Raw genomic sequence first — 22,950 nt, forward strand, 5'->3', positions numbered from 1 at the left:
TTAGTAGAGACAGGGTTTTACCATGTTGGCCAGGCTGGTCTGGAACCCCTGGCCTCAAGTGATCTGCCGACCTCAACCTCGCGCCCGGCCCAGTATTCATTTTTTTAAAATTCCCTCTGACTTCCCTTTTTAGTTTGACCATTTTTTCATTTCACTTTTTCTCAGAAAAGAGCTATCTGACTTATGAGTTGGTTGTGACATTAATTCTAGAAAAATGATATACAACTTGAAAAGAATTCTGTGATTTCCCTTTTTTTGTTTAAAAACCATAGATTTTTGTTATGAAAACTAAAAAACACAGATAGAGAAAAACTGGAGTGAGTAATGCCTCTCCACACACCAGCTAGAGTCAGCAGTTATCAGAATTTTGCCACGTGGCTTCTTTTTTATATCTGGAATTTATTTTGAGAATTTAGTTCTTTTGAGCAGCCCAGTTTTCTTGTCATCAGATCACACTGCCTTCAGTTATGCTATTTTTTAAAATAGAAGTTCTTTAAAAATAGAACTCATGAGTCTTAGATTTCTAAAGTGTTCTTTCATGGAATCCTGCTTTATATCTTACATACTATCTCCTTTGGAAACCTGGCTAGAGATTTTTATAACTTCTGCAACCTGATATTTTTTGGTTAGTGATAGTGGTAGGCTCTCTCACTTTTTAAGTTTATATTTTGCTTAATATTTCACAGAATCACAGATTCTCAGAATTTGAAGGGATGCAGTTACTTAGCTGATGACTTCTCGTAGGTGAAATAGAAAGATTTGATTTGAACTATTTATTATACCCTTAAGCAAACCTAAACCATGAGAGAAACATTGATTTAGAATCTGAAAAAATGGTACGATGATTAATATATGTTCTTTGTAGTAACTTGAGAAAATACAAAAAATTATGAAGATGAAAAATTAGATGTAGCTACTAAAATTACCTACTCAGAAATAATCATTTATATTTTGGCATATTTCCTTCTGCCTGTTCTATATTTAATAAAATGAGTACCAACTTATTGCCTGTTCTACATATAATTTATTTTTCTACATATACGTTTTCATGTTATGAGCAATATATTTTGGTGACCTACTGCACACTGGGTGTAGGTTCTAGAGACCGCATAGTTGATGATGATGTTTAATCAAAGTTACCTTTGAAAAGTGCTCCCTTAATTATGAGCACTTTTGTAAGCTTGAAGTTCAATAATTATCCAGTTTTGATCTTTTTGCATTTTGGATGTGGCCTCCCCTTCCATCCCTCTCTGAACAATGGGGCAAGGAAGGAGAGAGATTTTCCTCTTTTGTCACTTATAGCCGAGTTGGACGAATACAATTCTGGTAAAATGTGGCTCTAGATTATGAGTATTTAGTATGTTTGATTGCTTTGCTTCCCCTAAGGACTGTGATTTACACTCTCAGCGTATATCCAGGGGTGATAGTCAAAATATTAACATCCTCAAAAATTCTGACCAGAAGCTCCCTGTGCCAATAACTTCCAAGGTGGGGAGCTTTGGCAAATGATGGTTGGGCAGGTTGACATGGGGGCGGGGGGTGTCAAAGAAGTAGTTGTTTAACAACAGATATGTAAGTATTTCCGTGTTGTAAAAGCTGGTGTGGTTGAGAACAGCCAGTGACATGTCAGATTGCTGAATAAAACCACAAAAGTGGGGTAGTTTATGGGCTCCAGGTTTGAACATGGGCTCTACCACTGAGGACCTGTGTGATGATTCTGTTTAACCTCTTGTTGCCTCAGTTTCCTCACTGGTAAAATGACAATATTGTATCTATTTTATGAAAGCTGTTGGGAGGATTATATGAATTTGTAGTTTGTAGAATGGTACCTTTCATAAAGAACTCTTTATTATGTTTGTTAAATCAATTTCTTTTCCCCCATTAGATGGATTCCAAAAGAGATGACTTTCCACGTCTTCAAATCAGGCTTACCTTTCCTTGATTCAACCTGCAGACCTCAGTCCACCAACCCATACATGTTGTAGCTATAAACACTGCCAGTTGTGAACCTTACAGTAATTTGTGGATTCTTATTGTGGTCAATGGAGAGAATCTGGGACTTAGCTAATTCTCTAGAAGTAGTTTAAAAGGGCTAATGGTGGCTACAAAGTCACGTAAACAAAATTTAGGTTAAAAGTTGGCACACGTGTAAAGTGGAAGATACAGTTTAAAATTCATTTTATTCTATTAAAATTTTGTATCTTTTTTAGTCTAAAAAGTTAGAATTTTCATTTATTTAAAATAAAACAACTTTGAAATAGAAACAGAGCACATGTTTCTTAATTTAAAAAACTGTACTGGCTAACAATTTAGTGAACTTGGTGTGGGAAATGGCACGGTAACAGCTTAATCGCTTCCTACCAAGAGAGGTAGGAATTATAACATTTTAAATTTCTGTGTTGGAAAATTTGTTCATTTTAAGATTTTTGCTGTTGCTTACATTTTACTGAATCTAGTTTATTCCTGAATTATCCAAATATATGCTATTTTAGCTATTTAGACTACTGAGACTGTAGTTTTCCATATTTCTGCTGTAAGAAGTTACCTTGCACTTAGTTGCCTAAAACAACACAAATGTATTGTCTTACAGTTCTGGAGATCAAAAGTTTAAAATAAAGGCACCTTCTGGAGGCCCGGATCACCAGCCCCCCGTTTACATCTTCAAAGCCAGCAGAATTGCAGCTTCTCTATTTCCCTTTACTTCTGCTATCACGGTGCCTTCTCTCCATGTTTCTGACTCTGTCCTTCCTGCCTCCCTCATATAAGGCCCTCTGTGATTATGTCATTGAGCCCACCTGGGTAATAATCTCTTTATCTCGAGCCGCTTAACCACACCCACGAAGTCCCTGTTAATCTGTAAGGTACCATATTTGCAGGTTATAGGAGCTAGGACATGGACATCCTTCGGGGCCAGTCATTCAGTTTACCACAGTGTTCGTTTTAATTTTTTCTTAGAGTGCCTTGTGTGGTTTACTTCATTTCAAAAAGAAAAACAATCCCTCCCTGTTGAACAAAAAGATGCGAAGCAATTCACATGTTCCAGAGTTATTTTATGGATAAACTGAAAAAACATACAGAAATGTTACTTTCTTTTTCTTCTTTTTTTTTCCCCCCATTCCAGATCCTGGGTGTTTGGCTGACCTACAGATACAGGAACCAGAAAGATCCCCGTGCGAATCCCAGTGCATTCCTTTGATGAGAAAACAAGGAAGATTTTCTTTCGTATTATGATCTTGTTCACTTTCTGTAATTTTCTGTTAAGCTCGATTTGCCAGTTTAAGGAAGGAAACACCATCTGGAAAATTACATTATTGATAGTGGAATTATATATTTTTACTCTATGTTTCTCTAAATGTTGTTTTCTTTTTCCATTGCTGAAAAATATTTGAAACTTGTGGTCTCTGAAGCTCAGTGGCACCTGGAATTTACTGTATTCAGTGTCGGGCGCTGTCCACTGTGGCCTTTCTTAGCATTTTTACCTGCAGAAAAACTTTGTATGGCACCACTGTGTTGGTCATATGGTAAATCTAAATGTACATCTCACTGGTATAATTATATGTAGCACTGTGCTGTGTAGATAGTTCCTGCTGGAAAAAGAGTTGAAGTTTATTAAAATCAGAAAGTATGAGATTCTATTATGTTAAGGGAAATCCAAATTCCCATTTTTTTTTTTTTTTTGTCTTTTTGGGAAAGATGTGTGGTGGTAAAATGTGTTAGTATAAAAATGATAATTTACTTGTAGTAGTCTTTTATGATTACACCAATGTATTCTAGAAATAGTTATGTCTTAGGAAATTGTGGTTTAGTTTTTGACTTTTATAGGTAAGTGCAAAGGAGAAGTAGTTTCATGAAATGTTCTAATGTATAACATTTACCTTCAGCCTCTGTCAGGATGGAACGAGTTTTGAATAATCAGGAAGTATATCTATATAATCTTGATATTGTTTTATAATAATTTGAAGTCTAAAAGACTGCATTTTTAAACAAGATACTATTAATGCGTTGGCCCACGTAGCAAAAAGATATTTGATTATCTTAAAAATTGTTAAATACCTTTTTCATGAAATTTCTCAGTATTGTAACAGCAACTCGTCAAACCTAAGCATATTTGAATGTGATCTCCCATAATTTGAAATTGAAATCGTATTGTGTGGCTCTGTATATTCTGTTAAAAAATTAAAGGACAGAAACCTTTCTTTGTGTATGCATGTTTAAATTAAAAGAAAGTAATGGAAGGATTGATCAATGAACTAAGTGAGGTGGAATTCTTTTCCTTCTCCTTTAGGTTCTCTCTGTTGGACTTAGAGCTGGGTAGTGCTATTTTAGTGTATAATCAAGCTGTGGAAATACATTTCCAGCATTAATGTCTATTGGTAGTCATCCTCAAATCCTTTCTGGAAATGTTTCAGTGGCTGATGTTACCTCCATAGTGATGAAGAGTTTTTCTAAAAAGAGAAACCATTAATATTCATTTGGGAAAAATATGTAAGTTCTTTCCCATTACTAAAAATTACTAATTTCTTGTTTTACATTCTAGGTAGCATGTGGTATTTTATTGTCTTACTGGGTTTTTAGACCGAGAGAGGGTAAATGGTTGATCTATAGAATTTTAGAGCATTTTGTAGGTTTGTCACTTCTATGACTTTGCAACACTAGCTAGTCTTCCAAGGAAACAGAATTGTGCCATTTTCATAATGTCATATGAGCTCTGGGGTAGCCCTGACAGTGTCCCCACTTATACCATAAGATGAGATTATAAGTGACACATGAAGGGAGATTTTATTATTATTTTGTGTTATTATACTATACTTTAAGTTCTGGGATACATATGCAGAATGTACAGATTTGTTACACAGCTATACATGTGCCATGGGGGTTTGCTGCACCTATCAACCTGCCATCTAGGTGGGAGATTTTAAAATTCTATCTTCCTTTGAGGCATTTGGCATTTTCCATGTTTGTTTTGTTACATTTTGAAATTCTTATAAGGCTCTAGAATCTCCTAATATGATACTTTCCTTGGTACAAATGATTATATGTGGAAAGCGCTATTCCATAGAGAATCAGCCCTTACCTTGGTTTGTGCTCTAATTGCAGTGCCCTTATTTGGGTCAACCCAGTATGCTTTATGGATCATCTGAAGTTAAATGATGCATCCTGGAAATTCTAACAAAGGAAGATCTCTCTTCTGTTCAAATATAGATTGACTGATGTCAACCCGCCTCAAGTGTGTTACTTAAAAAGCAAGGTGCAAAGAGAACAGCTGTCAGGGTGAGAAGTCTACACACATTTTTGAAAGTAGCCTGGTGCTGACAAAATGCATTTAATCATGCTCAAGACTTCATGAAATTGAGTTCATTAAATTAGGATTTTAAATCATTAAGGCTAAGCAAAACATGTGTATCTAAATATTAAATAAAACAAAATGTAAAGATATCTAAGATGTTAAGATTTTAGTAAAATAAGTTAATGAAAAAGAAAGTCAGGGTCTGGGAAGTATGAATATTTAGGACTACCAAACTGTAGGATTATAAGAGTGGGTATTGACAGCCACTCAAGAAATACACATTTTCAAGCACCAAGGTTGTCTCTATCAAATGAGTCTGGGCTTTCTGTTTTCTCAGGCACATCTGAAGGTGATAGATTACCTAACACCTGCTGTGATACTTCCTGTGATCTTTGTGTCTGGATGCATATTTAGTGGAAAAAACCTCTGAATAAGTCCGTCCTGAATTCCAGATGGCCCTGCTATGATCCTGCAAAGGTCATCCTGATCCCAAGATTAGAGAGGGCCACTGCCCACGTGCACAGAAATGCTGCCACAAACACGTAGTGTCAGAGGAGGATGAGTTTCAGATCAGGGTCTGTCCTTGAATTACAACAAAGGGCTGTAAGGCAAACCAAGACCCTAGATGTCCTTTCTTCACAAGCCTAGCATTTCTTTAAAAAGGAACTGTACTACTTTAAAAAAAAAAATCTCTTATTCTCTATTTGCACATTCCATTTAGAGGGATATTTTTTGGAACATTTGCCGAGTCAGCCTTGATGTTAAGGGTTAAATTTTATATAGAGAATATAATACTGATGCAAAGGAAAAAAGAGTTCAGCTATAATTTCTAAAATCTGAGCTCGTTGTAGCTTAAATTCATCTCAGATACTCTGTTATCTAAGCAACAATGTGTTTGGTATGAAAACCAGTTTTGCATGTTCAGCCTAAGTTACATGCTGCTGAATGGAACCTTTCAGAGAAGGAAAGGAAACCAGAAGTGTGGCTTTTAGTTCTTAGTTTCCTTGAGCCAAAACCTCCTCCTACAGTTTTTCTAAATATTTGTTTAACTCTGTTAAAGTTTATTCATTATTTTGCAAATACACTAAATACGTGAAGCTGTTTCAATTTTTAGCTGGTACTAAAAAAGTTAGAACCAAATTTTTCCATAGTATTTCATAGGAGAAAAACACTTTCAGTCATTGTGATTGTACAGACATGATCATTCACATGTGAATTGTTTTTTATTAGAGATGACAATAAAGTTAAAACCCAGTTTTTCCGGGGACCTGGATAAGTGGGGGGATTGGTATAAAGTTTTGCTCTATATTTGGTACATTTGGGGCTAACAGATAATTTTTAGACCAGGCTTTCTATGCCAAATGAAATTATAATATGTGTTAGTGAATGTGTTTTAAATAAGTTTAAGGGAGCAACCCACCCTTTCCCCAATACCTCCACTCCACAAGAAGAGGAGAGGGAGAGAAGGGAACGGGGCTCGTCACATTGATATTTTTCTTAAAAATGTCATAACTGAGCAATTGTAGTCATTGGAATACCTCTTGAAAATATGAGAAAGGGGAAAATCAAACTCCTCTGCCATGTGCCAGGCCACTTCTCATCCCTCTCCTTAGGAAAACCAGCTTTTGGAATTCATTTTCAAATGAGGATTTGAGGCCTGTGAGTTAAAATATATGTCAAAGAATGGACTTCGACATCCCTTGGAGGGTGAAACCACTTTGCCTACTTTTAGGATCTTGCTTTTCATAGGTCATGGAGTCCTAACTTGACAAGTAGCCTTTTAATAGGTTAAGCTGACTTGAATTGGACTTTGAAGTCAAGGTCCTTGAACTGAAGGAAGTTCCATTCTTGCCTTAGAGCTTTTAATGATTTTCTCCTGACTCGTATTCTTATCAGTGATTGCTAGAGGGTTCTCAGTAGACTACTTAGAATTACTGAATTAAAGAAAGGAAGAAAACAGAGTTAGACAGTCACAGAAGATCATTTGAAGAAGATCGTTGCTCTGAAATCAGCAAAAATGGTTTAATTAGGCATGTTGACTGTCTGTGTAAATGACTTTTACAGATGATTTATGTTAGCTACATTTTTTTTTAACATTTAATTCCTGTTTTTTTCTCCCTAAGCTGTTGGATCTCAGATAAAACTGAAATTTTTGTTATTGTGGTAAATACATATAGCATAAAAGCTATCATTTTAACCATTCATAAGCTTGTAGTTCAGTGGCAGTAAGTACGTTCATATTGTTATGCAACCATTGCCACCATGCATTTCCATAACTTTTTATCTTCTGTAACCATTAAGCAATAACTCTTCATTCCCCTCTTCCCCTGGTGACCTCTACTCCACTTTCTATATGAAAACTATTCTGAGTACCCCATATAGGTGAAATTGTATAGTAGCTGTCCTTTTGTAACTGGCTTATTTACTGAGCATAATGTCTTCAAGGTTCATACACGTTGTTACAGGCTGGTCTTGAACTCCCGGGCTCAATCAGTTCTCCCACCTCCGCCTCCCAAAATGCTGGGATTACAGGCATGAACCACCGCGCCCAGCCATGAATTTTCTTCTTTAAGATTGGATAATATTTCATTGTATGTATATGTCACATTTTGTTTATCCATTCATCCATTGGTGGACACTTGAGTTGCTTCCACTTTTTAGCTATTGTGAATAATGCTATGAGCGTGGGTGTATAAATATCTGTTCCCTGCTTTTAGTTCATAAGCATATACCCAAGAGTGGAATTACTGGGTTGGATGGTAGTTCTATGTTTAATTTTTTGAGGGACCACCATATTGTTTTCCACAAAACAAAAATGGCTGCACCATTTTATATTCCCACTATGTTATTAACATTTTTATTTGGCTGTTTGAAGTAGCACTCTTCAGTCTTCTAGTACTCTTCTACTTCTCTGTAGTCAGAGAAATAGTCAAGATATACTTTCACTTGAAATTTATTTAAATGCAAATGAAACATTGTGAGATGACAGAAGAGGGATTTGGTAGAACAGGCATTGCTAATATTTCAGTGAGTTTAGAACAACCATTTCCATGTTCGTATCTTCTATTTTTTTCATTTTTTTTTTTTTTTTTTTTTTTGGAGACAGAGTCCCTCTTTGTCACCCAGGGTGGACTGCAGTGGTATAATCTCAGCTCACTGCAACTTCCGCTTCTCTTGGTTTCTCATGCCTCAGCCTCCCAAGTAGCTGGGATTACAGGCATTGGCCACTGTGCTCGGCTAATTCTTTTGTATTTCAAGTAGAGTCAGGGTTTCTCCATGTTGGCCAGGCTGGTTTCACACTTCTGGGCTCAAGTGATACGCCTGCCTCAGCCTCCCAAAGTGCTGGGATTACAGGCGTGAGCCACCACGACTGACCTCAATTCTGTTTTTAACTCTGTATGTACACATTTCTTGTAGTTGCAATTATAGCATAGAAGGTCTTAAATTCTTTTTTACTTAGGCCTTTTCTGTTTCACCGTTATGTTTATTATTTTTTTAGATGACAACATAATACATTTTGTCTTAATATACCATGTAGCCATTATGTTTTCCGGAGGTTGCTTTTCTTTGGTGTATTTAAATAATGTTACCATTGGCCTCGTGACAGAACTGTTTCTGTTGGATGATTTCCTTAGGATAAAATCTCGGTAGTAGAGGAGACTGATGGGACAAAGTCAATTAATGACTCATGCTTTGTGTTTCTCCAATGCTTTTAAAAGGGGGACTTATTTTCCTTACAGCTGTAACATTTGATTTCCTAAATATTTATTTATATTTAAAAAGTATTTGTATGTGTTAAGATGTTTTGCCATTCAATACATTTTAAGAAGTTAATCTTACTTCACGTCAGCCCAATGAAAAAAATATTTTGCTATACTATAGGAGAAACTTGAATCACTTAGAAGTTGTCATTTAAAATATTTGTTTATGGAAGGGAAACCTCTTTTTCCTCTTGTTATCCCTCAGAGAGCTTTTTAAATGGAATGTGTTACCTTTTTCAGCATGTGTAAGTTATCTACTTGTGAGAAGGGAGCTGATTAACCTGTGATATTTTTGCTGAAGATTTGTATGTCATTAAATCAGCAGTATATGCTCAGCACCTACTAATCATAGTAGTCACTATGAGAGATAGAAAAGATTGAAAATATATCCCTGGAAAAATTAATAATGCCAAAAGATCTATTCAAAAAAGGATCTATCCAAAAAAGTTAATAAAGACAAGCAACAGATACTGCAAAGCGTTATATAGAGCACCATAGTCCAGGGGCCAAAGAAATCAGTAGGGGCTGGGCAGTAGAGGAATTCCATATATTAATGAATGTGAGATTAAGTATATAGTGAAGAAATTAACACACAATTTTAATTTCTGTTAGGCAGAATGCTCCTTTACCCCGATGCCACCGCCTTTCACGTTTCCTAAACCCTAGTGACCTCTGATCTCCATCTGCCTCATCAACACGTCACCACCCTTTGCTCTTCGTCCAGTTAGTCACATGTTGGCTGAATTTATTTCACTCCAGTACTTTAGGACCTTCACAGACAAACGATTACAAGGCCAATTCCCAGCATTTCTTTAGGGTGTGTTCAGGGGTGCAGATGTTCTTTGGATGACCTTTCTACTAAATTAGACTTCTGAAGGAGAAAGCTACCCTGAGAGAGGCTTTCCCTGAGAGCATTAAGTGGGGCAAAATCTGACTAAAATTTAATTACTAAATGAAAATGTGCACATTAGAGTTCCTGGCCAGAGTTGACTCTAGGTAGTGACATGATTTTCTTGGGATGTTTTTCTAAATATTCTTTTATGCTAAAGCACATGGCTTGATACTCCTGTTGATTAAGCTCAGGTCTACTTATAGTCATCTACTGAGAACCTGTGGAGTGGTGAGATAACTTGGTCTTTGGTCTTCATCATTTGAAGTAGTTTTGGTTTTGTCTTGTCCCTTCCTTGAGCATTTTGTGTGTGTTTAATCCTATGTGGTAAACGAACCACTGTGAAAGACCAAGTTGGAAAAAAACAGAACACCCCCAAAAGGATTTATTTTTTTAAGAAAATCATGGCTCACTATGGTAGTATACAATATTGTTTTCACACATGTACACTTGAAACCAGATTTCTAAAACTTGTTTTTCTTAAAAAACAGTTGTCGTAACATTAAACCATAACCTAATCAGTGTGCTCACTATGCTTCCACACTTGCCAGTCTTCTCATACTTCTTCTGGTTTCAAGTCTCAAGGCCTGACATAGACAGAAGGGCTTGCAGATTTTTTTCTTTACAATTCGGTCTTCAGCAACTTGAGAGCTTTCTTCATGTTGTCAAGCACTAATGGGGGATAAAAGCAGGAGAGTCAAGACACCGTCATACATAAACCCCAAACTTGGATGCTTAATTCATTATTTAATGGGGTGCTTTTTTTGTGAGACAAGGTCTCGCTCCTGCTCAGGCTGGCGTGCAGTGGCGCAATCTCTGCTCAGTGCAACCTCTGCCTTCTAGGTTCAAGTGATTCTTTAGCCTTAGCCTCCTGAGTAGCTGGGATTAGAGGTGTGCTCCACCATGCCCAGCTAATTTTTGTATTTTTCGGAGAGACAGGGTTTTGATATGTTGGCCAGGCTAGTCTCGAACTCCTGAGCTCAAGTGATCCACACACCTTGACCTCCCAAAGTGCTGGGATTACAGGCGTGAGCCACTGTGCCCAGCCTGATAGGATGCTTTTTAATCATGAGGTGAATAATTGGTAATCTTATTGTAATTTAAAAACATTATATGAAATGGCTTTTGTGACAATCTAGTTTTCTACTGTATTCATTCCTTCCCAGATCCTTCATCTCCAATCCTCACTTCCAAAATATTCCTTTTATAAGCTCTATCAGCAGAAAATAATTTTGGCTCATTTAGAAGTAAATTTAAATCACGTTTAAAAGAAATGTCTATTAGTAGGTGTGTGCACCTACTGTAAGTTGTTTTAGAAGTAGGGTAAATATAAATAATAGCAAATCAAGTGCTTTATGCACATGAATTATTTAATCCTCATACAAACATGATTAGAACTTTACGTATACATAATGAAACAGGCAGAGAGAGGCTGAGTAGCTTGCTCAAGGTCACACAGCTAACAAATAATGGAGCTACTGTTCCAGAGCCCAAACTCTGGGTCACTGTTTCTTCAACAGCAATTCATCAAAATGAGATGTGTGATCTACTAAAAATAAGATGTCCATGCGACAGACACTGAACAGCTGCTTATTCACTCCTCCTACAAATATTTATTAAGTGCCTGTTCTACAAGGCATTGTGATATTACCTATGTAGGTCATCTGCCTTTAAAGAGCTTAGTCTTATTAAAATGTATGGTATTGTCTCAAGAATGGCTGACACTACTTGGAATGTGCTTCCCCTGGTCCAGCACACACTGGAAACGTTGCTAATGCACCACGATGATCTCTCCTGCTTCCTAGACATGGCCTCATTTCTCTTCACAAAATGATGTTCTAAGTCACCACTGGCTAATAGAAATTTCTGTGATGATGGAAATGTTCAGTGTCTGGGCATTGAGCACTTGGAATGTGGCTAGTGTGGAGAAATGAATTTCTAACTTTAACTTAAATAGCAACATGTGGTGAATGGTTAACATATTGGACAGTGCAGTTCTAGGCAGCCACTACTAATTGATCAGAGTTGGTTCCTAGGATAAAACCCACTTTTCTTCCCAGAGGACTAATCAGATGTCACAGCTAGCTATAGCCTTGCATTGAGGTACCTCATCTGCCTTAAGTCAGTCTCTCTCTCTCTCTCTTCCATTCATGGCAACCACAGGGAAGGTGATTTTCTTGGCAATCATATGGATCATCTTTCCTACTGATCTTTACATTGAACCTGAATTTAATTTTAAGCTGGACCGCACATTCTTTCACTTTTGTTATTTAAAAAATTAAGACATGCAGATTATTACAATTATTACACACAGTTCTGTGATAGAAGGAGTGTGTGCTAGTGTACCTAACAGAAAACCTGAAAATCAGGTAATGTGGTCATAGAATCCTCCTAGAGAAAAAGATACCTAATCTAAATAATTCATCTTCAATTGAGATTAAAAACAAACAAACCTGAGATGGAAAGAGAGTGTGATTTACCTGAGGATGCAAGGCTAGTTAGGGTCAAACTGAGTCTGAGGCGTCCCTAAGCCTAGCTCTCTCTCACCTCACCATGCAGCCTCTAGTCCCATCACTACAGCAATAGAAGTGTTCAACTCTTGGGCAACATCCAAATTGAAGGTAACACTTACACAGAGCTGTATCTGCAGGTTCGTAAGCATAGAGACGATTTGAATATCTTCCAGTGATATCGGCTCTAACTGTCAGAGATGGGTCTGCAAAGATAAACGAAGCAAAAGGGAATGGAATGGTTTGTTTTCAAAAAACCTCTATTTAATGCCATGGGGAGCTGCAGTGCACATATTCATGTCCTGTGAAGGAATGAAGTGCGTCTGCACTCACAGGAGCTCTGATCCATCCACTCTACTACCCAGCCCCTGGCAGTTAGTAGCAAATGCAGGGCTGGAAACATCAACAGCTGTGCAGTGCTATTTGTGGAAAATGTTATGAACCCTTCTGTTCTATCTATGGCAACCTGAAAACAGAATAATACATATTTAGGGGTGACATGGTGTTTAGTTTTTTGGTGAAAACGTTAACATTTTGTACTGCAAAATTATTTTAAATTCTTGAAATGATTATGTTGTAGTTTACATGTTTCTAGATCATTGGAAACCCACATCCAATGCTAGTTTTTAAAAGTTTTTTTTTAATTAATAGAGGAATACAAGTCCTTAACAGCAAAGTTCAAATAAACATATAGTACCTTCACTATATTTTACTTTATTGTTAATTAACTGCATTTTTAAAAGTAGAGATTGGTCTTCTCTTCTGTGTACATATATCCCTCTAAATTTAAATCCATCTTGCCATGTTTTATATTTCACTTGAAGTGATCTAATTAATGAGCAAAAGGGGCATTTTAAAATTAAGGTGCATCCGAAAGGGAAGCGTGAGGATACCGAGAGGTCTGGAAACCTTGCCTTGAGAGACGTAATCGAAAGAACCTAGGACACGTGCCCTGAAAACGAGACAAGGAGGACATGTAAAACCATCTGCATGTTTGCAGAGTCTGTCGCTGGTACTGGAGTGGGCAATCTGTCATTTCAGAATGTTGGACTAAGGCCAGACACATAAATTACAAGAAACAGATGTACATTTATTCACCAGATTTGAGACCGACTCTACTTCTGTTTGGTGCAGAGGATACAAAGACACGGTCTCATCTTTGTAAGAAATTAACCTAAGAAGGGCCTTTTAAATACCCAACTAGCAGCTCACAACCCTGGCTGCACATTGGAATCATCTGGAGAACTGTAAACACTACGATGCCTGCGTCCCACCCCTAGAGATTCTGACTTAATTGGTTTGAGGTGTGGCCTGGTCAACTTGATCTTTAAAATCCTCCAGGTGATTCAAACATGTAGTCAGGGTGGCTGCTGCGGAGCTAGAAGAGCAAGCTGCGTTGGAGCTGGTTCTTAGGACTGAAGGAATTGAATGTGGGTTAAAATGCCCTTCCACAGGGATGCCGTAAAAAGAATTCTTGTACAAGGTATGACCGGACAATCTATAAATTCCTTTTCACTGTTAGGATGCCAAATGTTCTAAATTCTAACAAAACTAAACCTATAAAATTAGTGCTTTAGTTCAGCCTTCCTTTTTTCTGTCTCTCGTTTTTCTTTGCCCTGCTTTATACATTCAGTGTAAACTTTAATGAATTACACAGGTGAATCATATGATTAGCATGAATTCTTGTAAGTGATAGATTTCATTATGGATTGTCCTTAAATCAGTATGACTTCGAACAAAGCCAAACTCAGTACAATCATCGAATAATTCAACACATATTGATGGAGAGCCTACTGCAGGGTCATGTTGGGAATAGCATGGTGAGCAGAAATAGGTACAGTCCCTGCCATAGGGGCTTATAGTCCATGGTGGGATTTATTACATAACCACCCCCAAAATGCAAAATTATACCTGAGGAAAGTATGACTAAAAAGAGAGACATGGTGCCACAAGAGCATGTAGTAGGGATTTGACCGGGTCGATGAATGATGATGATTGGGGAGTTAATGATGTGAAATTGGGGGACAGAGAAGGAAGTGGGAAAACCACATGAAAAAAGTACCAGTGGCAGGAAGGAGCATGTGGCTCCTTTCATTTCTTTTTCCCACTTCATATTCCTTTTTTTTTTTTTTTTTTTTTTTTTGAGACGGAGTCTCGCTCTGTCGCGCAGGCTGGATTGCAGTGGTGTTATCTCGGCTTACTGCAACCTCCACCTCCCGGGTTCAAGCAATTCTCGTGCCTCAGCCTCCCAGGTAGCTGGAATTACAGGCTCCTGCAACCATGGCTGGCTAATTTTTTTGTATCTTTAGTAGAGATGGGGTTTCACCATGTTGGCCAGGTAGTTTCAAACTCCTGACCTCAAGTGATGTGCCGGCCTCAGCTCCCCAAAGTGCTAGGATTACAGGCGTGAGCCACCCAGCCTTTTTCCTAACTTTCTTAAAAATAATAAAAAATGTCAGATAGAAAAATCTAATACACAAAGTGAAAGTTTGCTGGGTTAAAAAATAAATATTTGCAGGCCTCTTGTATTCAGGAAATGTATCAATATGTTTAAATAGCGAATAGGGTGCTTTGTTATCAGATGTATTATAGCAGAAGATGAAAAGTTACAATTAGCACGTGAGAAAAGAAAGTGTTGTGTGGAAATAGGTAAAAGCTCACATTTTCTAAAGAAAATATGTTGTGGAACTTAAAGGAATGTCATACTCCTTACTAGAGCTTAGTGATGACATGGGCCATGGCAAAGTGGCAAGGGACAGTGGGGAGGAGAGAAGATGGCAGCACTAGTATGAGCTTCCGAGTTATCTCATTGTACTTCCACTTACCAACAAACAGAATCCTGGGGACATACTGGCCATCAGGAGAAAGGTGTTTGTCAGTTGTTTCATACTAAGGTAAAAAGAAAAACGTCTTTTAGTTTACTTTTACTTTTCAGTCATTTTCAAACTTGTTAATACAAGAATCCGTCCATTTCTGGCCAGGCATCTTACGATATCATAAGGCACCTCTCTTCCACAAAGAGTTTATTGTATAGATGAGGAGACAAGCTGCAAGCACGAAATAATAAATAAGATAGAGAAGAACATGAGATAAAGTGCTGAATGGATGTGATACAGAGCAAAAAAATTAAGGGAGAATTTGGAAGGAGTTGTTGTGTTTGGGGAAGACATCTTGGATGAAATAAGAGGCTATTAAGGAAAAAAGCAGATGTAATTTCTAGAGAAATTACAGAGACAAATACAGGATTTTCTTGAGTATTCATTTATCCATTTACCAATTTTTATTTAGAACTGTATTTAGCAAGGCACAGTGCTAATCTTTAATGAATGCACACTCTATTGAGAGATACAGGTAGGAAAATGAGTATTGAGGACTCAGTGGGTGAAATGTTATGGTGTAGGATATGCAGGTTTGGTGGTTGCCTTGAGGAAGACATTTAGCCCAGAATGCAGATTCCACCCCGACTAGGACTTTCTGAAGTGGATAAGGAGGAATCTTTAAAAATGAAGAGGAGTCAGTTATGTGGAAAAGAAAGACACTTCATGTAGGAGGAAGAGTATGGAGAGGACAGGTGGAGCATTTTCTCCTATGGCCAAGTGCTGGGGAAGGACTGAGTTAGGGGGATGCATGAGGGCAGTGGTGAGAAAAGGTGCTAGAGCTGCTTCAGGGGCCAGCTTAGGAATGACTTTGCACACCTGCCATGGTGTTTTCCTTTGTTCAGAAATAGTTAAGAACCACTGGAGGGATGTTACAAGAGACAATGTGACCCCAGTTTGGTCTGTAAAGCAACTACTCTGACAGCCATGTGGGATTAGACAGGGTTTATCTTGTAGACTGGGAGCCATTTAGCAGTATTACAGTAAGCTAGGGAAAGTGAAAGAGGCTTACTAAAATAGTGGTCCTGAGTTTATGGAGAAGTGACTAATAGCGGGAATACTTGGAATTTAGAAGCACAGGGCTTACTGAATGCTGTAGGTGAGTAGGAGAGTCCAATCTAGCACAGTACCACTTTCAATAAAATAGGGAATAGAGAAAGAAGAGCTATTGGAAAAGCGCAAACCAAGATGATTAATGTGCAGTGAGGAACATTCTGAGTTTAAGGTGATTATAAGATATCTGGAATATGGTTGGATAGACAAGTTGGAAATTGTTTCATGTTTGGGTAAGATGTAGGAATTATTAATGTGTCAGAATTGATTAAAGGCAGTTGTAGATGAAGTTGTTCACTGAATACAAAATATGGAAAGAGAAAAGGGTCAAGTGGAGATTCATCATGTCACTCACATTAAGGAGTAGGAAGAGGAACCCATGGAAGAGAGGCAAGGAAGAACTACTGGTGTGAAGTGCTCTTTCAGGAAGCCAACCTGTGAAGAGGAAGGGCAGCGGGGCTCAAAAGGACATATGACTAGGTAGAGTCATTTTTTGTTGGCTTTCTTTTAGAGGGAACATGAAATGTTTGTATACAGTAAAAAGAACTTGCCAAGATAGAAAGCTTGAGCACCATGAGGGGTGGTGATGGTGAAGTAAGGTGGGAATGCATAAAGCTAAAGCACAAGAGGCATGATTAGAGTTGGAAAGCCAGAATGCTGTCTCTTCCTGAGAGGTGACCAGGATCAAGAATGGGTGTAGAGAAGCCAGGACTATAGAGGGATGGGCTCAGCAAGTAACAAAAACTTTCTAGCAACAGAAAAATTCTGACTACAGGACAGAATTTTTCAGACAAACTAAAAACAGACATGCCAAATGGATTATTAACAAAATGAAATATCTTTCTTTTCTCTCTAATCTATGAGATGGGATATTTGGAAGCAATCCCAGTTAATGCGGTATGACTAAGATGTATAGGAAAAATGAATCATCTATTTCAAGTAATGAGCCATAGAGAAATGTTAGTAATGATGAAAAGGAAACTTACAACCAGATTGAGGAGGACAAACTGCTCTGCCAATTTCTGGATTTCTTTATTTTCAGCAAACACTTTCTTTAAAGCTATAATATAAAGAAAAATCATTAAGCATCCATCTTAGCATTGGTTAAAAGCTTTGTTCTATTTTAAGTTAAATTGCATTTTATTTATTTATTGAATTGCATTTTAAATACAATATTCTACTTTGGCCTTTTAGCAAATGATTAGTGAAGTAATATCTATGGCATTGACTACCTTTGCTTTTTATTCACTCATTCATCCATTCATTCATCCATTTATGTTTTCTCCAGCTCATATTTATTGAATGGCTGCCATGTGTTAAGCACTGTGTTATACACTAGGGATAGTACAGTGGGAAAAAAAAAAAAGCATGTGCGTTTTTCATAGAACTCAAATACTTGTGTGGGAGACAAACCATAAACAAAGAAATAAGTAGATGATAATTTCAGGTAGAGATATGTACTTTGAAGAAAATTAAAGCAAAGGGTTTAAAAACTGTGAGCGGTCCAGGCAGATCTTCCTGAGGGGCTAACACTGAAGTGAGGGAGTGATCCATTCTGGGCTAGGCCACTGGGCAGCGGAACTGCAAAGCAATAGCTGTGAGGTGGGAATGAGCTCAGATGTGGGAGGAGCAGCATGAAGGCCAGGCTGGAGAGGGTGAAGAAAGCAAGAGGAGAGTGGTAGGAAGGGAGAGATAGCCAGTGGCCTGATCCTGTCAGCCTCATAGCTTGTGGTCAGGAATCTGGATTTAATTCTGTGATAAGAAGCCACTTGAGCACGTGAGTGATAGGATCTGATTTACGTCTACCAGCCTCACTCTGGCTTCTGTGTGGACTTGGCTGTAGGGTGGCCAGTTAGGTGACTGTTATAGTAGTCTAGACAAGATCTGATCTTGGCTTGGACCAGGGCAGTAGCATGGAGGCAATAGGAAGTGGTTGGATTTGGGCTCAGTGCAAAATGAAAGTGTAGAGCCCCTTGTTGAAGAATTACTAAGACTTTTAAGACAATGACAGCAGAGTTTAAACCAAGTGTGGGAACCTTCTAAGCTCGGGGCCCTGTGAGATGGCACAGGCTTCATGCCTGTGGATCTGGGGCTGGTTTAAGGATATATTTTGAAGATAAAGCCAGTATTTGCTGGTGTATTGAATGTGGACTGTAAGAGAAATCAAGAAGTTGAAGATGAATCCTAAAGCTAGTTTTTCAAAATATGTACCAACGGTTATCACAAAACGTGGAGATATTTGAAGTCACTTTTAAATATGTTTTTACTATAGGAAATATTCATTTTTCTAAATGCAACTGTAGTTCTAAAGATACAAACATGAGTGATCTGAACCCTGGCCCTAAGGCTAAAAGCCTATAAAGGAAATCATATTTAGAAGAATAAATTACCTTGACTGTGTGGGCATTCATCCAAGTGATGGATAATCATCAAGGGTTTGTTGCTTTAAAAGACAAAGAGAGATGAGACAAATTTTATTGAGTAAGATTTCACATATATCTAGATGTCAGTAGGTGGTGCTCTTGAGAGCTTTGAGGGACCTCTGAGTAACCCTGATCTTTACCTTGTCTTGGATTTGTATAAAGCTTCTTCATATGTCTGAGTCCAGATGAGTTGGTCACCCCAACCTAGAATGAAATGAATCAGTATATTTGAAGCTTTTCTAAATTCACACCCAAAGCTGTTGTAAAGCAGTGGTAAAGACTTGGATAATAGAACTGATACTAAAGAAGAAGAAAACCCCCTAGAGAAAGTAGAAATAATTATAAACAATGATAAATCTAGAAGGAACACAACCCAAAATAACCTGGCACCAGGTTAGCACCAGGTTTAAGCACCAAGAGAGAGGAAATCTTTTCCAATTAAGTAGCAGTTGGAAGCCAACAAGAAGCTGACTCCTACCTCTGGAGAGGGTCTGGGGCAGTTTGGGTCGAGAGTCCTTTGTGTCCTTTTTAGCTCCAGGTTTGACTGTGGTATCTCTGGCCAGAGTGTAGGAGAGGGCCACAAGGAGCAAGAATGCTGACACTGAAATTTTCTCCATGGCAACTCTAGTATGGAAAACCAACCAAAATCAGTAAACAAAAATGAACTAGCAGTCTTCAGGGTCTGCAGGTTGCCCCACAATGGTGGAATATACCAGAAACTGAGGCTCTGCTGAGACTGGACATATGAGATTGGAGTAAACAGCTCTGTTCTGTGGGATTTTCCTAAGAATACAGGTGGTCTTTGACTTACAATCGAGTAATGTTCCAATAAACCCACTGTAAGCTGAAAATATTGTAAGTCAAAATACATTCAGAGTAGTCTCTCCTTTCCCAGGGTTTTACTTTCTGAGGTTTCAGCTATCCACGGTCAACTGCATCCAAAATAGGTGAGCACAGTGCAATATTTTGAGAGAGAGATCAAATTCACCTAACTTTTGTTATAAGATACTGTTGTAATTGTTCTGTTTTATTATTAGCTCTTGTTAATCTCTTATTGTGCTTAATTTATAATTTCGACTTTATCATAGATATATATGTATAGGAAAAAACATAGCATATGTAGTGTTTGGTACTCATCTGTGGTTTCAGGCATCCACTGAGGGTCATGGACCATAACCCCCACAGATAATGGGGGAACTACTGTAATACACCTAACCTAATGATCACCACAGCTGAACCTACCTTAAATGTGCTCAGAACACTCACATTAGCTTACGGTTGGGAAAAGACATCCAACACAAAGCCCATTTTATAGTAAACTGTTGACTATCTCAAGTAATTTTTATGAATACTGTATTGGAAGTAAAAACCAGAATGGCTATATGGATACTTGAAATACAGTTTCTACTGAATGTGTATTCCTTTTGCACCATCATAAAGTCAAAAAATTAAGTCAAACTACTGTAAGTTGGGACTGTCTGTATATAGTATGGATAGCTGTCTATTGATCCACATAGATACAGACAAAAATATAAAGATCTCTATAGATATAGAGTTATCTATATAGATATACATCTATATAGAAATAATATAGTTATATTTTAAGAAAATAGATGTATATACTCTAGTAGCTAAGGAAATTTACATTTACGTTTTTTGGAGACAAGGTCTCACTCTGTTGCCCAGGCTGGAGTGCAGTGGTACAATCTTGGCTCACTGCAACCTCCACCTTCTGGGTTCAAGTGATCCTCCCTCCTCAGCCTCCTAAGGAGCTAGGACTACAGGCACGTGCCACCATACTTGGCTATGTTTTTGTATTTTTTAGTAGAGATGGACTTTTGTCATGTTGCCCAGGCTGGTCTCAAATTCCTGACCTCAAGTGATCCTCCTGCCTTGGCCTCCCAAAGTGCTGGGATTATAGGAGTGAGCCACCACACCTAGCCGATATCTTAGTTAAATTACTTTTTCTTTCTGGTATTCCACAGTTGATTCCCAGGAAAAGCTAGAGCCTATGAACATGAAAATAAATGACAAGATAAGTTTAGTGAGTGAGGAGGTGGGGAGGGAGCAAAGTGAGTTGCTCTAGCAAGTCACTAAGGTTGTCCACGGGGCTGTAACATGGAAGGCTGGAGACTTGGGATTCTGATAAAACCAAACACTGAAAGTGCTAAAAAGGAAATATGAAACCACAGCACCTAACTCTAGTATTGGTGAATGGTTTTGAATGAAGTCAAATAAACTCTGCAAGGAATCACTATTGTTAAGCGGGAAGTTTTTCATAATCTAGTATCTTGAGTGGAAACCTTTGCTAAGCATTAGCTGATTTGTTTTTAAAGGTGTTGCTAAGTTACCAGATCGAAATGACATTTTGTATTTAACTGACCAATTATTAACTAATTCATAGTACATAAGCACAAAATGTCTTACTCAGAAAAGATGTAAGCAAAAATCAGGGATATACTTTGTTCATTTTCTATACCCATAAAGATGTGGAAATGCCAATAACTTTTGTCTTCTAGAGTTTTGCAAAAACAACCTAAGTGTACACTGTAAGTCAACAATTCTCAGCCTTCTTTGTATAAAGACTTCTTTTTAATGTTAAAAAAATCAAGAACTTTTACATGAGAATAATTATACTTTTAGAATACTGGTTGGTTCAGAAACAGATGGCAAATAACTTCTTTGAATCTATCAACAAACATTGGATTTTGTCCTTTATTTATAACGGCATCTATGTATATTCTAAAAAATAGTAAATTGATGGTAAAGCATTTTTATTTACTTAGCCCATTTACAGTTCTTGTTTTACAAGTAGCTATTAGGACCTTGCAATATCTCCAAAGGTTACAGGTTGGAACTATTGATATATTGCTTGTGTTTTACGGCAGGATGACTCAAGGAAGGCTAATATAACTCCTGCTGTACAAACATCCTGCTCCGGGGTGACTTTCTGAGATTCACTCCACTGAGTTTTTGTAATATGAATAGATTCTGCTGTGCAAATTTCCTGCATAAACCACCTCAAAGCACAATTCCAACCATGGAAAATACTGATAATTTGGAGACACACAGACACGCACACATAGGGACACACACACACACACACACACACACACACACACACACTATGTGAAGCCAGCACTTTTTACTCGTCACCATATCCCTGTCTTCTCATCTTTAGCAAAGAATGAACTTGCAAGACATTTTAGTGTCCGTGTTTGTAAATGTTTCAGAAAAGCAACCAGCCCTCTCCTTTAACAGCCTATCCCATGAATTTAAAGATTGCAGAGGCAACAAGAATGTCTTTGCACCAAAAAGAGAAAGAAAACTGTTTTCTGATTTGCAATAATATATTCCAAGCGGACAATCCGGGCTGAGGTGTCATAGTGGAGATGCGTACGGGGCTTTTCTTTAGCCTGTGGGAAAGAAAGCTTTAGATGGTGACAGACGAAAATCCCTGGACCCTGTTCCAGGCTTGAAAAATCCTAGGATTCACCTACTCTTGGAAATTTTGTTTCCCAAAGGAGAAAGCCTTTCTCTGAACTAACTCAGGAACATCACACTGTGCCAGCTCTAGCCAAAGAAAGGCCCCAGTAAGCCTTTGGTGGAAATTCCATATTTCCCTTCCAAATTCTACTTCATTGCCCTTGGAAACTTGCAGTTCTCTGTTGCTTGATTGCCTACAACTTTATATAGCAATCAGAGGCCAAAATTCACTCCAGCAAGTGCCTATCTAAAGCTGCTGTCAGGAGCCTTACCTGGATTTCCTCACCCACCTGCCTTGTGTGAGCCGGCGGCTAGGATGCGGTCCAAGCTTCTGAGTGTGCCAGCACAGCTGAGTCTCTATTTATGCACCAGGGCACACCTCAATCCCACCCACTAGTGCTGCATTTACTTGTTGCTAACTCAGAAACGAACCTTCTTTTTTCCAAGTGATTATCTTCCTTGGGTTAAAGAGTTCCTTGTTTTTAAAAATAACATTGCAAAAGTAGGCTTTTCAGTATACATGTTTTTAACTATTTGTGAAGTGTATTGTTAAGAGGTTTTGAAACGATGGGCAGAGTGCCAAATCCAGGTAGACTTTGAATGAAGACATTTGATTTGCCTGAAGGCTGATTTGTCTTTATGTGATTGGACGGAGTTTGTAGTTT

The 22,950-nt window shown here is 38.0% G+C and overlaps 2 protein-coding genes across 3 annotated transcripts in view; one reads left to right on the forward strand and one right to left on the reverse strand.

Annotated features, from left to right (window-relative positions):
• The window catches only part of LOC105475628 (tetraspanin 13), a 30,813-nt gene extending 26,618 nt beyond the window's left edge, over nucleotides 1-4,195 (forward strand). Inside the window, exon 6 of the mRNA XM_011731057.2 lies at nucleotides 3,122-4,195. Within this exon, the coding sequence (XP_011729359.1) occupies nucleotides 3,122-3,196 (75 nt within the window). The 3' untranslated portion in view covers nucleotides 3,197-4,195. The remainder of the gene's footprint in view (nucleotides 1-3,121) is intronic.
• A 6,096-nt stretch (nucleotides 4,196-10,291) lies between these two features.
• On the reverse strand, nucleotides 10,292-22,657 carry LOC105475635 (anterior gradient 2, protein disulphide isomerase family member). 2 transcript variants are annotated; one of them, XM_011731060.2, is made up of 8 exons: nucleotides 22,558-22,657; nucleotides 19,278-19,423; nucleotides 18,940-19,003; nucleotides 18,767-18,819; nucleotides 17,363-17,436; nucleotides 15,273-15,336; nucleotides 12,570-12,653; nucleotides 10,292-10,609 (listed from the first exon to the last, which is right to left on the reverse strand). In XM_011731060.2, exons 2-8 carry the CDS (start codon nucleotides 19,414-19,416, stop codon nucleotides 10,560-10,562), a joined length of 528 nt encoding a protein of 175 aa, XP_011729362.1. In that variant the 5' UTR covers nucleotides 19,417-19,423; nucleotides 22,558-22,657; the 3' UTR covers nucleotides 10,292-10,559. The 2 variants fall into 2 exon arrangements, with proteins under 2 accessions (XP_011729362.1, XP_011729364.1); XM_011731062.2 differs by having other exon boundaries at nucleotides 22,576-22,656.
• Between the last annotated feature and the right edge of the window lie 293 nt (nucleotides 22,658-22,950).

Source organism: Macaca nemestrina, chromosome 4, assembly GCF_043159975.1.
Source record: "Macaca nemestrina isolate mMacNem1 chromosome 4, mMacNem.hap1, whole genome shotgun sequence".
NCBI lineage: Eukaryota > Metazoa > Chordata > Mammalia > Primates > Cercopithecidae > Macaca > Macaca nemestrina.